A 16,339-nucleotide genomic window follows, 5' to 3' on the forward strand; every position below is an offset into this window, starting at 1 on the left:
AGTTGCCTCATGTCCGTCTTCTGATCTCTCATGTCCCTTTTCTCATGGCTCATGTCATTCGGACTTTTGCTCATGTCCGTTTTAAGATGTTTTTTATGTTGGCCTGTGTCCCGCCTATGTTGGCCGGTATTTGCCTTGAGTTGGCTGATGCTGTGTGAAATCACTTGGAATCTTCCAGCCTCACACTTGACAAAGCTCGTGTGAGAGGCGCATGTTCTGGGCTGAGTGGGTCTCATACCCTGAGAGCCGGGGAGATCAGGGGGACGCTGGGGGTTGGGCTTGTCCTGGAGGGCAGGCAGCGGGGCAGGCAGCTGGGTGGGCACTGGTGGGGCGACACTGACCACAGGAGCCGCTGGACAGGACAGGTCGTATAAAGATACTTGACTGGAGAAGCCGGAATTTGCGGGTTGACTGGGCAAGCTATGTGGAGCCGGATTGGGCAGGTCATGTGGAGCCGGTTGACTGAGAAAACCGGAAATTTCCGGCTGACTGGTTAAGCCGTATGTAGCTGACCGACTAGGGATTCTGGAAATGGCCGATTGACTGGGTAAGACGTTGAAAGCCGGCTGGCACGGCAAGCATGGAACCGGCAGTTTTTTATTGGGTGTTTCCGTGGGAGTTGGCTGGTGGAACAGCGAGTGACCTACCGGCTGACCTACCGGCTGACCCACCGGCTGAATTACCGGCTGACCCACCGACTGACCTAGCGACTGACCTACCGGCTGACCCAGTGACTGACCCAGTGACTGACCTACCGGCTGACCTACCGGCTGACCCACCGGCTGAATTACCGGCTGACCCACCGACTGACCTAGCGACTGACCTACCGGCTGACCCAGTGACTGACCTAGTGACTGACCAAGTGACTGACCTAATGACTGACCTAGTGACTGACCTACCGACTGACCTAGCGACTGACCTACCGGCTGACCCAGTGACTGACCTAGTGACTGACCTAATAACTGACCTAGTGACAGACCTAGTGACAGACCTAGTGACTGACCCAGTGACTGACCTACCGGCTGACCTACCGGCTGACCTAGTGACAGACCTAGTGACTGACCTACCGGCTGACCTACCGACTGACCTAGTGACTGAGGTGATGTATTGCGGGCATGACACGATTGGCCTCGGCTAGGCCTCTCCTGTATTTTCTCCATCTTCACAGCGTTGAAACCCTCCAGGTTCGAATCCCCCCTGCTCTGCGCGTGTGAGCTCCTACCGTCTTCCGGTCTCTTGTGGAGGTAGGACACGTGATCCGGGTCACCCACCGACGAGATGACGTCACGGCGCAGCTGGTGCTTCTGACGTAGCTTGAGCGGCTGTGACGTGACACGACGCGGGCTGGAGCCCTCCAGGTGGTGGTACTGTGTTCTCCTGTCCGGACATTTTGCCGGCACCGTCAACTGCCGGTCGACTAAACTCCGGCACGCATCAGGCACCTGATCACGTGACGTGATCAGGTGATCCCCTGACCCCGAGCTGTCCTGTCTGTCGTGGCTGAATGCTGTCAGCTTGTGCAGGAGTTCCCTGAGACTGCACCTGTTGCTGTCCGGTGCTGCAGGTACACCTGGCGGGAGGCTGACCACTGACTCAGGTTTGTTCATTCTATCAAAGTCCTCATAAAGTATTCTGATGAAAAATGTTTACAGTTTTACTCCTATAGAAATCTCTAAAATATAAAAACTACTGATCTAACTTTATAAGCAACATCTGATCTTACTGTATGTTAATGTAAACAGTACAGTACATTTAACAATCAATCTTTAACGCTATTTTTCATTCACTTGCAATTTAGGAATGTTGAAAAAAAGTATTTTATTTATAAAGAATACTGAATATATAGGCAAGTCTACAAAAAAGGGAGCCAGAGTTGAGATGGAAAAGAGTTTATCACTTTGTATGAAGTCACTATATACACGGAATGTGCAGTCTAAGTAACAACGCTGACATCACCCGATATAACTATATATATCGACGTACATTTAAAACACACGTCATCGCATTATCCAATAAGGTATGGTTTGATGAGTAAGGCACCAAGTAAACCTAACTACAAGCATTTTATTGGCGACACCACCACCATTATATTACCACTTAGCATTAAGTATTTGCCTGTATCATCAACACCACCATTATGTTACCATTTAGCATTAAGTATTTGCTTGTATTATAAACACCACTACCATGTTACCACTTAGAATGAAGTTTTTGCCTGTAGCGTCAAAACCACTTTGGACTAAATGTAAAATAAAAAAGACAACATATGGTGGACGCTCACAAGTTTTTTACTTGAGCAAGTCTCGCTATTCTAACACTCGTCCCCTCATCTGGCCCATAGACAACATCTGGCACTAACCTTAACTGCCCTTATCTGGCCCATAGACAACATCTAGCACTAACCTTAACTGTCCTCATCTGGCCCATAGACAACATCTAGCACTAACCTTAACTGTCCTCATCTGGCCCATAGACAACATCTGGCACTAACCTTAACTGCCCTTATCTGGCCCATAGACAACATCTGGCACTAACCTTAACTGCCCTTATCTGGCCCATAGACAACATCTAGCACTAACCTTAACTGTCCTCATCTGGCCCATAGACAACATCTAGCACTAACCTTAACTGTCCTCATCTGGCCCATAGACAACATCTAGCACTAACCTTAACTGTCCTCATCTGGCCCATAGACAACATCTAGCACTAACCTTAACTGTCCTCATCTGGCCCATAGACAACATCTGGCACTAACCTTGACTGCCATCATCTGGCCCATAGACAACATCTGGCACTAACCTTAACTGCTCTCATCTGGCCCATAGACAACATCTGGCCCATAGACAACATCTGGCACTAACCTTAACTGCCCTTATCTGGCCCATAGACAACATCTAGCACTAACCTTAACTGTCCTTATCTGGCCCATAGACAACATCTAGCACGAACCTTAACTGCCCTACTTAACCCTTACCTGAACTTAAGCTATAACCATAATGAATGATTATGATAATCCGACCATGTATGAAGCATTGGACGTGATTACATTATTACAATAGTCACTAGGCAGCAGTGTTTCTTCCAGGCTTTTTTCTCCGGGGGAGGGGGGGGGGGGGCGTTCTACATTTTTCGGGGGGGGGGGGGGGGGCGGACACTAGTAAAAGTGTGTGTTTACTATATAAATTCCATCTCGTCCGGGGGGGGGGGGGGTAGACTTTCTTCAATCTCCAGGGTGGGGGGGGGGGGCGGAGGCCGAAGAGATTCCTTGAAGAAACTCTGCTGGGCAGGATATGGAATTTAGTTGTCGGTATAAAGTATGAGTACGTTTAATCGCAAAAGAAACATTTCCTCCATTATTATAAATAACTTAATCGGTAATCTATCGTTTTGGGTACGTAAAATCGCCCGCGATTTGTAATGTGAAAAACAGGTGACTCCTTAAATTTTAATAATTATTTCACATTTTGAGGAGGATTTATGTTTTAAAAAATTCAAAAATGTTTCCTTGATTCATTTATGTACCTGTTTTTAAACAATTGAATTAAAACTTTTCCGTAATAAATGAAGACTAGCGATGTTTCCAACAGATGCAACCATGCTCATTTACTATAGCAGCCATCTTGTCTAAGTTTTATTTTTATAAGCTTTTAGCGCCAGATTCAGGGGGAAGCCACTCTATTTTACAAATGGCTGCTGTTTATATAGTAAATCTTGCTCTCAGACACTGCTGTTTAAAGTTAATTTCTGGCCTATATCGATATATTTAGCGATTGATTTAGGTTTATTATTCATTTATCTAAAATATTTGACACAAACATATGACAATATACTTCTATTAAAGCCTTGACAATGAGGTAACGTTTTCGTACATAAATAGCCGCGGGCGATTTTACGTACCCAAAACGATAGATTACCACTTAATCTGACCTGCAGGAGCCCCATAAATAACTTAATCTGACCTGCAGGAGCCCCATAAAGAGCCGAGCCAACTCCAGCAAAGTCCAAGAGTCTTCTAGAAAAGTCGGGTCTCTGGTGACATGGCCTCCTATCTAGGTCATACCTCAGTCAGTCACCACAAACCAGCTCGCTCTGCTTCTGTCTTACCATGGTCGCTGTGTTTACATTACTTTCAACAATGGCCGACACACAACAATACACAAAGATGGCGTCTACACATTTGGCAAAGAGAGTATAAAAGAAAAACAAAGATTCACGAACACAACTTTAACGAAATAAACATACGCTTTAATGTAATCTAGAATTATATTACTAACATTTCGTAGACGTTTGTCTAAAATGTTTTTTCCTCATTATATAAAAAATCTAAGCTTTAAAATATAATCAGTTTAAATAAAAAAATTCAAAACCTAGACCTTATAGATATTTTGATATTTATAATATTAATTAATTTAAATATTTTAAAGTAGTCTAGAGCTACCGTGCAAGATCTTTTACTTGCATCAAATAGAGACGGATAAAATCTTTAATCTCGATCACGTTTATCTGTATGAAAGAAGTTGTAGAAGTCCGAATGTTGGTGGTAGTGTATCATCTCCTAAGCTAATTATTACATTTTCTTTTAGTTAGTTCTGCTAGAACGTTTCCTGTCTTGTAGTCATAACTGACCCAAACTTCTGCTATTTTCTTGTCATAACTGACCCAAACTTCTGCTATATTCTTGTCATAACTGACCCAAACTTCTGCTATATTCTTGTCATAACTGACCCAAACTTCTGCTATATTCTTGTCATAACTGACCCAAACTTCTGCTATATTCTTGTCACAACTGACCCAAACTTCTGCTATATTCTTGTCATAACTGACCCAAACTTCTGCTATATTCTAGTCATAACTGACCCAAACTTCTGCTATATTCTTGTCACAACTGACCCAAACTTCTGCTATATTCTTGTCATAACTGACCCAAACTTCTGCTATATTCTTGTCATAACTGACCCAAACTTCTGCTATATTCTTGTCATAACTGACCCAAACTTCTGCTATATTCTTGTCATAACTGACCCAAACTTCTGCTATTTTCTTGTCATAACTGACCCAAACTTCTGCTATATTCTTGTCATAAGGTTTGGCTAAATGTTATCCCTGACCTACCCAACTCTCTATACTCAAGTCAATACTATGGTCTTTGCTTGATTACTTTTCCCTAATTAGTGTTGTAATGATTTCCTTTCTATGTCTTCATCCAGAATGATTCATGTGAAATGTTACATTATAAAACGAATATGTTAATGTAAAAACAAAGAAACACAAGAAGATGTTGAAGCACTTTATTGTGAACACAGCATTAGGTGCCGCTCAAGTGTGAATCTTTCACAAAATACAGTTCATGACTGGGAGAGGGTTAAAGGTTATTGGGCAGCCGATCAGCCGCTTACCCCCCACACTGATAGTGACACTGCCAGACACAGGGATCCCAAAGATATCAATGTCCTGCGTGTCTCGACTGTAGATAAGGGGGATATCCTGACCCAGGATGTTGACAAAGGCAGACTGGATGTCTTTCTTGACACTGCAGGAGATGCTGATCGAGGGGAAGGAGGCGGAGCACGTGATGTCCTGGCTGTCTACGTCACGCAGGATGTTGAGTAGAGGTGGGACGTTCAGCACGTCTCTCTAATAGAGGAAACAAACAGTGCTTTTGGACATTTACTTTACAGTCTCAATACAAAACAAATTAGCGAGTATTATTATTTTAAGGGACGACGTGGCCTAGCGATAGAGAGCTACATCGGTAACCCAAGAGTCTCGAATCCGGGTTCAAATAAGTGGAAACGTCATTGAGTCCACCCAGCTCTGATGGGTACCTAACTTAGGGAAACGGCGACTGGGCATAGTGATGACTACACTTTTCCTTCATATGGCGAGGTCAATGAATCAGATGAACTATACTTCAACTGCCCCATGTATCTTTGGCACGAACGGGTTTAAGAAGAAGAGAAGAAGAAGATCACTATTTTAATTGACATATTTCTGAACCAAGGTAGTTCATAAAATAATCGATTATCTGACCAGCGAATACGAATGATTCATTTTTATTACAAGCTTTTATTTAACTCCAGAGGCGTAGCGACCCTTCCCGGCGCCCGGGGACAAATTTTCAATTTGCACCCCCCCCCCCTCAAACTTTCCATTTGCACTCCCCCCCATATATTTTTTTATATTTATAATGACAAACTGCATCTAAAATGAGATTTTAATTTGTTTTTCCAACCCATTTTGGCGCCCCCTAAGGTCGGCGCCCGGGGACATATGTACCCCCCTACCCCCCCTCTGTTTAACTCACTTCCTCGTCAGTCTGTCGTCAGCACGCGCTTCTACTTGATAGATACGGTTCTTAATTTGTACGTGGGTCAAGACATGAAGACAATGCCTCGTGACATTAAATTTGACTTAATTGGATGCTTAATTAATTTTTTATGAATTAATTAAAATGTTGACAAAATTAGTAGGCAGTTCTATCCACACGCGTCATCACGGCAAAAGCGCGTCATCACGTTCAATGGTTTTAAGTCATGAAACTCTATTGCAAATAAAAAACACGTAAAGTACTAAAAAAATGTCATAACTTTAATAACAAGCTTTTATTAGTCATGTAACTCTATTGTAAATAAAAACATGTAAAAACATGGGTCTCTTCCTAAATATTAGTAAAGTGGCCCACGCTTTTCTTTATAATAATTTTAATTGTAGTGTATAATTTATTTTCTACTTTTTTTGTGCATTATTACATAAAAGCTTATTATTAAAACGTTTTTTTATGAAATTGTTGTTAAAGCAATATAGCTTGATTGTTTGATCTATACAATTACTGAAGAGGTTTTGCATTAAGCGATATAGTCATAATATTTGCAAAGCTGGTTGTCAGTAGCGAGTAAATCGAATCATTGGTGGTAGTGTTTGCCAGACAATAAATTGTGTGCTTAGACAAAACCATCACGAGACTTTAGCATAAGATTGTCGAGCTTGCTCGAGACAGCTCGGCCACGAGACTAATCATTTTACTATTTCTTCGTATGCCGGGTATAAAATATCAGAACTAGCTTCAGGGATAAAACTAGTAATTAGTCTTATAATTGAAAATAATGGACAGATAGGAGAAAACGCTTGTGTCACCTGTAGAATCTGAAATTTATTTCAACAGCAGAAGTTTGTCAGACGACTTGTCATCAAACAAGGGATGAAAAAAATTCTTTAAAAATCATGACATAACCCTGAATGTAATTGTCGACTCATAAAACTCACTACAAAAAAACTGCATGTAATGGTGGACTCATAAACTCGCTACATAAACCTGCATGTAATGGTGGACTCATAAACTCGCTACATAAACCTGCATGTAATGGTGGAATCATAAATTCACGACATAAACCTGCATGTAATGGTGGAATCATAAACTCGCTACATAAACCTGCATGTAATGGTGGAATCATAAACTCGCTACATAAACCTGCATGTAATGGTGGAATCATAAATTCACGACATAAACCTGCATGTAATGGTGGAATCATAAACTCGCTACATAAACCTGCATGTAATGGTGGAATCATAAATTCACGACATAAACCTGCATGTAATGGTGGAATCATAAACTCGCTACATAAACCTGCATGTAATGGTGGACTCATAAACTCGCTACATAAACCTGCATGTAATGGTGGACTTATAAACTCGCTACATAAACCTGCATGTAATGGTGGAATCATAAATTCACGACATAAACCTGTAAAGGTGGACTCATAAACTCGCTACATAAACCTACATGTAATGGTGGACTCATAAACTCGCTACATAAACCTGCATGTAATGGTGGAATCATAAACTCGCTACATAAACCTGCATGTAATGGTGGACTTATAAACTCGCTACATAAACCTGCATGTAATGGTGGAATCATAAATTCACGACATAAACCTGCATGTAATGGTGGAATCATAAACTCGCTACATAAACCTGCATGTAATGGTGGAATCATAAATTCACGACATAAACCTGCATGTAATGGTGGAATCATAAATTTACGACATAAACCTGTAAAGGTGGACTCACCTCCACTGCAAAACTTGTGCCGACCAACAGAAAAGCGAGGACCAAGGCAAACATCTTGAGAACCTGTGACTTGTCTGGGCTACAACTGAAAGAAACGCACCATTTCACTTTGTTATTTTAGATTCTACTCTATTTTCCTATAGACCACAGCGTTTAACGTGCTAATGGTTTTATCACGTTAAAAACGGTATGTCACAATAGAATTCTTAAAGTTTCGCAATAGAATATCTCTTAACATCAATTTTTTTTTTTTATGAAGTTTCAACTTTTGAAATTTGTTAGGTTAGACCTGAATTATTGGTCTTTGGGAAAGTAAAATAAAACACTATGTATTTCCTAATTAACTAAATGAAAATAACATTTTTTTTAAATTTTAAACAAGACAAAAGAATGAACTGACTCACTGAAAGAAAGCCAGGTGATGAACGAAAAGCAGATTTAAATGGCGTTATTTATATGTGGTTAGTTTTGTTTCGTGCAATAAAAAGCGTGTTTTTACTTTTTTTATTTTGTGTACAACGGCAACATTTTAAATTATTCACATCAACAACTTCGTGATTACAGTCAGGTCGTTATGTAGTCATATTCCTGATAAGAGATAAGGATGTTTTTTTTTTTTTTAAACAGGTTCAGTTTCTGCCACATACAAGCTAAAATATCTACAGGCAAGGTGTCTGTTACATATTAACTTAAATATATACAGGCAATGTTTCTGTTACATATAAACTTAAATATGTTCAGGGTAGGTGTCTGTTACATATAAACTTAAATATATACAGGCAATGTTTCTGTTACATATAAACTTAAATATGTACAGGGTAGGTGTCTGTTACATATAAACTTAAATATATACAGGCAATGTTTCTGTTACATATACACTTAAATATATACAAGCAATGTTTCTGTTACATATAAACTTAAATATGTACAGGGTAGGTGTCTGTTACATATACACTTAAATATGTATAGGGTAGGTGTCTGTTACATAATATACACATAAATATATACAGGCAATGTTTCTGATACAAATAAATTTAAATGTATACAGGACATGTTTATGTTACAGATAAACTTTAATATATAAAGGCAATGTTTCTGTTTCATATTAGATTAAATAAGTACAGGCTAGATTTCGGCTAAACATTAGATTAGATATGAAAACGCGAGGTTTCTGTTACATTTAAGCTTTTACAAAATGTAAATATTATCAAAATATATAGCACATTTGTGCGGAGATTTATCTTCTCGAATCAAAACATGGGATCAAAATATTTCCCTAAACGTTTTCATACATTTTTTCAAGCAAATAAAAGTCGGGACGACATTTCCAGTGCAATGGAGCAACAGAAATAAGGAAGTTTGTGACAAAACCGCTCATTCTTCGAGAAAATGCCTAGAGGCGAAAAGATCGTAGAGTATTCTTTATGAGAATATTTTAAAATTGTATCAAATTTTGAAGGTTTTTGAGAGATCGGAAAGAGAGTCCTATTTCCGTGTATCGGAGTTACTAAAGCATTCAAAGTAGTTAAGGTATAAAATCATATACTGATAATGAAATGTCGTCTAACTAATACAGTACAAAAAGTCTCGTGTTCACCATGAAAAAGAGTAAAGTACCCATTCCGATAACGGAAAATCGTATATAAAATGAGAGAAACCTTCCGAAAAACAAAACAATATACTTTTTTGTGAGATTTCGTCCACTAAACTCTAACGATACCGAGTTATTGACTTTTGAGATATCTTTAGTTAAAAATTACCACATCAGGTTTCCAGAAACTACTTAAAAGTTGATGGAAATTTATAAATGGGATATAATACTTTTAATTGAGATTTTTTAAATAACCTAACGGAAAAGGTACTCAAGTTATTGTGTTCACACACACACACACACACATACACCCACACACACCCACACAATACTTCACTATACTCTGCATACGAGAAAATAAAAACAAAGCGAATGGTTCTGTTACATACCGTACATATCTGGTCTGTGCAAGAAAGGTAACATGTTACATCACTGTGATAGGTTTAGCGTTGTGTTGTCTTGCTAAAATTTATATCAGAAGCTCTAGCATTTCATGTGATAGTCTTATGATCTAGAACAGGTATGGCAACATGGCAAGGTAACTCCAGCTACATAATTCATATGACGAGGTAACTCTAGCCATAGCAACATAATTCATATGACGAGGTAACTATAGCCATAGCAACATAATTCATATGATGAGGTAACTCTAGCCATAGCAACATAATCGATAAAAAGAGGTAATTCAAGCAAATTAGTCTAACTAGACTACCCGTTATCTAGTTAGATAACTGTGGGTTTCGGGGGGGGGGGTCATCCATAAATGACATCACGTCTGTCACTCAGAGGCGTAGCGACCATTTTCTGCGCCCGGGGACAAACTTTTCAATTTGAACCCCCCCGCCCCCCCCCCCCCCGGCAAGATTTCTATATGCACCCCCTTCAAACTTTTGATGTGCACCCCCCCCCCCCTCAAGATTTCGATTTGCACCCCCCACCCTAAAAAAAAAATAAAAAATATCTATACGCCTTGACCAAACCTAGTTTAGTGTAAAAAATAGCCGTTTAGAAATGTGCACAAAATTACCAAGAGTAATTGATTAATATTTACAGATTGGTCCACTGAATATTTTCACCAAATTGATTTTTGTTGTCTGAATGTAAAACTTGTGCAGCTTGGAAAATCTTCTTCATTCAATATCAGATACAGTGTACTGTGGTGTAATGATACAGTGTACTGTGGTGTAATGATACAGTGTACTGTGGTGTAATGATACAGTGTACTGTGGTGTAATTAATGATACAGTGTACTGTGGTGTAATGTTACAGTGTAATGTGGAGTGATGATACTATGTAATGTTGTATAAATTTAAGTGTGTTTTAGTATTGTTCATTTATACTGCATTGCTTGAATTATAAATGACCATTATTTGTATCGCTCGTCAGTTGTAATTCACTGTTTGTTTCGCATTTGTGACTAAATCGATTATTTGTAATAGTTGTGATGTTTATTACACCCGAGTAATTTAACCTCGAAGCACATGCCTCGAGTATAAGTCAATTAAGTTCCCCTCTCAAACCTGACGATCCATGGATCATATGAGGTAGAATTTTTGTTTCGGGACCTTGGCATACAAAGAGATAGTAAGGTCAGCACTACTCCCATCCGCCTTTACTTTACCTTACGTAAGTCAGGTACCCATTATGGCTGCGTGCACTCAGGGACTTCCTGTCCAGCGCTCTACTACTCAATCACACCGCCTTATACAGAGTATTACCGAGTATTACAGAGTATTACAGAGTATTACAGAGTATTATAGAGTATTACAGAGTATTACAGAGTATTACAGCGTAATAATAGAAATGTTGTAATTAGAAATTAATAATAGATATAAAAGATATAAGAATTTGATGTTTTATTCTATAAAACATATTTAAAGTTATGTGATGATTTTCTGAACGTTTCAATTCATCCTATTATAGGTAATTTAACATTCAATGACATTTCGTACCCACTCTTTAGTCAAATGTCATGTTACAATAAATCTCAACGCGTCTAAAATAACAACAATACATCGTATTTAATTTATTTTATTTATTTGAAAGAGTAATACACTTTAAATAATATTACACAATGGATAGTAGTGGCTACCCAGAGTGATGGTGCAGTTGAACTGACGTCTGCCGATGGTCACTTGAATAGAGCCGGACACTGGCACTCCGAAGATGTCAAATTCCTGCGTCTCCCTCAAGATGGGAGAGAGGATGGGGAAGTCGATGCCGAGGAAGTTGATGCTCTGCTGCTCCGCTTCCCGCTTGAAGTTGCAGCCAATGGTGACCGACTTGACGGTCACGTGACACTCGATATCCTGGACGTCCGCGGCTTCCCTGAGGAGGTCAGTCAGTGGCCAGCCCGGGGGTGGAGAGAAGTCTTGTTGCTGGGGGTCATCACGTGACCAGGTTAGACAAAAGTTGGGCCAAACAAGAATAGTAACAAAATATTACAGAGTTGATATTTTGAAACTGAAGACTGGGGTGGAAAAAATAGGTTGCCATAGCTACGGGGGACACAGTGTTACGTTTCTGAAGATTAGAAGGAAGTTAAAATAGACGAAGAAGTGTAAACCCTTAGTTATATTAACAACAGGACATTCAAAATGATGGCGTGCCATGGCAACCACTGTAAATAAACACTTGCCACACAATGCTTTATCAGATGAAAACAAACTGTGTCAGTGATTAATTAGATTGAATTTAGAATATAGGCAAATACAGCTTTACTGATAGCATGTAACTCACAACATCCCTGCTAGTACACACCTATCATGATACAAAAACCCAGGATAACACTCATATATCATGATACTCTAGCCCAGGATAACTTACGCCTATCATGGTATTCTAACCGAAGATACTACACACTTATCATGATACTTTAAGCTAAATATTACACACCTATCGTGATACTCTAACCTAGGATAACTTACGAATATCTTGATACTCGAACCAAATATACCACACACCTAACATGATACTTTAATTCATGATACCAGACACTTATCATGATACTTTAAGCCAAATATTACACACCTATCGTGATACTCTAACCCAGGATAACTTACGAATATCTTGATACTCGAACCAAATATACCACACACTTATCATGATACTTCAACCCATGATACCACACACTTATCATGATACTTTAACCCATGATACCACACACTTATCATGATACTTTAACCTTGATACAACACACTTATCATGATACTTTAACCCATGACACCACACACTTATCATGATACTTTAACACATGATACCACACACTTATCATGATACTTTAACCAATGACACCGCACACTTATCATGATACTTTAACCCATGACACCACACACTTATCATGATACTCACCTCTATAGTCAAACTGGAGCCGACACACACAAGGGCAAAGATCAAAGGGAGCATCGTGTGGAGCTGAAGGTTTTAGTTCACTGGATCTAACACAAATCACGTGACTTAGTCGTGGGGTATATTTGTGATTAAATAAAACTAGTAATTTAAATTGTTCGCTAATTTAAAATAAACCGTTTATTTTGTAATATATTTGCAAATACAAGTGTTGTATAGAAAAGTGTAAAAGTGTATGCGATTATGATTCTCAATATAATGTAGTCAGCATTAAAACAGCATTTGCTGAAATGGTTTGGTCGTGTGACCCGTGGATTTATTATTGTGCTACCCATTCTTCACTGTGGTCATATTTAACTCAATCATTTTTCAACCTTATTAGTCAAACTAAAAACCCAAGTATGAAACAACAACCAAAAAAAAAAAAACAACAAAGTCACCACACGGTTCGACTCACCAGAAAAAAATAACCAAACGTCTTGTCGTCTGCTGATAAAGTTTACATTTATACTTGACGTCTGCTTTTTAAAATTACTCGTGACCGGTACCAAACAAATCGTGGCTAGTGATAAAACTGATAAGATGTGGCGAAAATTTTAAATGAAACTAGAATACCCGTCATCCGTTGGATAACTGTGGGTTTCGGGGGTCATCCATCAAAAAACATCACGTCTGTCACTCAGAGGCATAGCGACCCTTCCCGGCGCCCGGGGACAAAGTTTTCGATTTGAAACCCCCCCCCCTCAAACTTTTGATGTGCAATTCCCCCCCCCCCCCCCCCACTCAAACTTTCGATTTGAACCCCCCTCAACCTATCAATTTATTTTTCCAAACCATTTTGGCGCCCCAACATATGTCCCCCCCCCCTTCCCCCTCCACCTCCCCACCCCCGCCTCCCCTTCCCCCCCCCCCCCCCCCGCCTCCCCTCCCCACCCCCCGCCTCCCCTCCCCTACCGTCCCCCCCCCCCCTCCTCGGTACGCTACTGCAGTGTCACTTATCGTCACAAAAAACAGACCCCACATTCAAATATATGTTTTTTATCTTTTAAAAACACCGAAAACACCGATTTCGGACTATCCCTTCATAAACTGACGTCACAGGTGACCTACTCAACTCTACTTCACCTGCCCAGTGTCCTGCCAAGTCTCAGACAACATGTTTTTATCGTTTAAAAAACAATTCCAGCCGAGCATGTATCTGACCACACTATCCTTTCATATGCTTAGGACAAAGAAACAGATGAACTCTACTTCACCTGCCCTGTATCTTGCCAAGTTCAGATAGGCAACGTTATCATTCACATCTAAAAAAAAAATTTCATTGACATATTGGTCTAGAACCCGTGCCTCCTGCATGAGAGCTGACTACGCTACCATTTTAGCTATTTACTCGTGACGTCACAAGTGAATTTTTATACTATACTATGTGTCTCCTTATGCAACTTGATTTACGCGTATAGATTCTAGATCTAGATCTAAAAATAAGTCTAGTAGTACTAACTTTCAAATTAAATTTTATCTTAAATAAGCCAAACAAAGATTTATATAAAATAATTAAGGCCTGAAATAGATTCTAGATGTAGAATTTACATTGAATCTAGTGACCTACATCTAGGCTAGATCTAGATCTAGGCTAGATTCATAAATTTCCTTCGATAGCTGATCTTTAGATCTAGAGAAATTTATCGTAAAACTAAATGAAAAAGACAGTTGAAAATTGATATAAGTGTTGGAACGTAATAAATACAGCAAAAGGACGTATTGTTTAAGTTATAGCCGGCAGAAAATTAGCTTTGTAACGCGTTAAACTTTTGAATGGGCCACAAAGTCTATGATGGGGTCCGCCATTTTTATTGTATCAAAAATGTAAACACATCAAGGGACGTCACTATCCCCACAAAGTTTATTCAAAGTATTAACATTTTTAAAAAAATACGGTTAATTTAACTATGAATAAATCAATAAATTAATTAACGTCTTTAAATAAATTTGTGATCAACAGTCTGTCTGCATTAAAAAATTATTCTCTACCTGCATACTATTTTACAGCTTTCCAGATAGAGTCGAACATATCACAATAGTCGATCAGGCAAACAAATAAATATTCAAACATGTAAACAAAGTTGAGTTTTAGTAGTATATAGATGATCGCTTTTATGAAATTTAAAATACGGTCACATGAAAGTTTACCAGAAAGTCTTTTGTTCAAATGATAATGGTCAAAATATCCAACTGCAAGATAAATAGATAAACGCAATTAAATTTTAATTTGTACTTTGTTCATTTTAAAAGAGTATGTAATTTTTTTATGTAAAGAAAGGTGTATATAATTAGTGTATTTATTTATGCAGTCAATAGGCAAACATCATTCAAGCAATCTGTATTCATGACTAATAGCAATTTAAACAATCTGGATTCGTTGCAAATAACATTAAATTAAAGCGATCTTTATTCATTGCAAATAACCAAAAAATATATTCTGTATTCATTTCAAATAGCTGATGGGACATTATGAATGTCAATGCCCAAAGGAATAAAAAAATGTTTACACATTTTCCTTTCTGAACTCAGAAGGCAAGTGACTAGTTTCGCATTTAATTTCGATAAAGACGCTTAAAGCCCAAACAAACTCAAAACAAAAGCCATGTACTATTTTAAAACTATTTCAAATGAAGCATACATCCATGTAATTACATTGTATCGGTCCTTCCTCTAGCATAATACAACGCTAGTTATATTGTATCGGTCCTTCCTCCAGCATAATACATACATTAGTTATATTGTATCGGTCCCCCAGCATAATTCATACACTAGTTATATTGTATCGGTCCTTCCTCTATCATAATACAACGCTAGTTATATTCGATGCGTCACTAATAAAGCGAAAGTTAAAATGCATATTCAACAGATAATTTGTCACTACTTTTAAAATTTAACTAATACTTCATTCTATCAAAAGCATTAAAATTTTCTTTTTTCTTATATTTAAAAACAAACAGAAAGATCAGCAACGGAAATAGTGACACTAATGTACTGGTTTTTTTTGGAGTGGATACTCCCCATACATAGAAGGTGGGGAGTATCATTAGGAGCAAAAGCGCCAACTTTGACTATTTTTACAAGCTTTTATTTAACTCACTTCCTCGTCAGTCGTCAGTCGTCACTCTGTCTAGACCGAAACGCAGGAGTGAAAATTCGGACAGTTCTACTTGACAGATACGATTCACATTTGACACGTGGGTCAAGACATGAAGACAATGCAATCTGAAACTAAATTTGACTTAATCGGATGCCTAATTAATTTTTTATGAATTAATTAAAATTTGGACCGAA

The 16,339-nt window shown here is 38.7% G+C and overlaps 2 protein-coding genes across 3 annotated transcripts; both read right to left on the reverse strand.

The window, feature by feature from the left end:
- Window positions 1-5,274: 5,274 nt before the first annotated feature.
- LOC131939789 (uncharacterized) lies at window positions 5,275-8,593 on the reverse strand. 2 transcript variants are annotated; one of them, XM_059298290.1, is made up of 3 exons: window positions 8,472-8,593; window positions 8,068-8,152; window positions 5,275-5,634 (listed from the first exon to the last, which is right to left on the reverse strand). In XM_059298290.1, the coding sequence occupies exons 2-3, from the start codon at window positions 8,119-8,121 to the stop codon at window positions 5,332-5,334; spliced, it is 357 nt and encodes a 118-aa protein (XP_059154273.1). In that variant the 5' UTR covers window positions 8,122-8,152; window positions 8,472-8,593; the 3' UTR covers window positions 5,275-5,331. The 2 variants fall into 2 exon arrangements, with proteins under 2 accessions (XP_059154273.1, XP_059154282.1); XM_059298299.1 differs by having other exon boundaries at window positions 8,468-8,530.
- A 3,122-nt stretch (window positions 8,594-11,715) lies between these two features.
- LOC131939583 (uncharacterized) lies at window positions 11,716-13,493 on the reverse strand. Its single transcript, XM_059297991.1, has 3 exons — window positions 13,464-13,493; window positions 13,010-13,095; window positions 11,716-12,036 (listed from the first exon to the last, which is right to left on the reverse strand). The coding sequence occupies exons 2-3, from the start codon at window positions 13,061-13,063 to the stop codon at window positions 11,716-11,718; spliced, it is 375 nt and encodes a 124-aa protein (XP_059153974.1). The 5' UTR covers window positions 13,064-13,095; window positions 13,464-13,493.
- Window positions 13,494-16,339: the final 2,846 nt, after the last annotated feature.

The sequence above is a fragment of the Physella acuta genome, unplaced genomic scaffold, assembly GCF_028476545.2.
Source record: "Physella acuta isolate Inbredline_101_S28 unplaced genomic scaffold, ASM2847654v3 ptg000019l, whole genome shotgun sequence".
NCBI lineage: Eukaryota > Metazoa > Mollusca > Gastropoda > Physidae > Physella > Physella acuta.

Excerpts from the sequence above, each read along its gene's own strand:
- LOC131939789 (XM_059298290.1), bottom strand. The coding sequence starts at position 8,121 with ATGTTTGCCTTGGTCCTCGCTTTTCTGTTGGTCGGCACAAGTTTTGCA. Across the intron at positions 5,635-8,067 it reads GCACAAGTTTTGCAGTGGAG|AGAGACGTGCTGAACGTCCC; the intron begins GTGAGTCCACCT and ends TTCCTCTATTAG.
- LOC131939583 (XM_059297991.1), bottom strand. The coding sequence starts at position 13,063 with ATGCTCCCTTTGATCTTTGCCCTTGTGTGTGTCGGCTCCAGTTTGACT. Across the intron at positions 12,037-13,009 it reads GCTCCAGTTTGACTATAGAG|CAACAAGACTTCTCTCCACC; the intron begins GTGAGTATCATG and ends GATGACCCCCAG.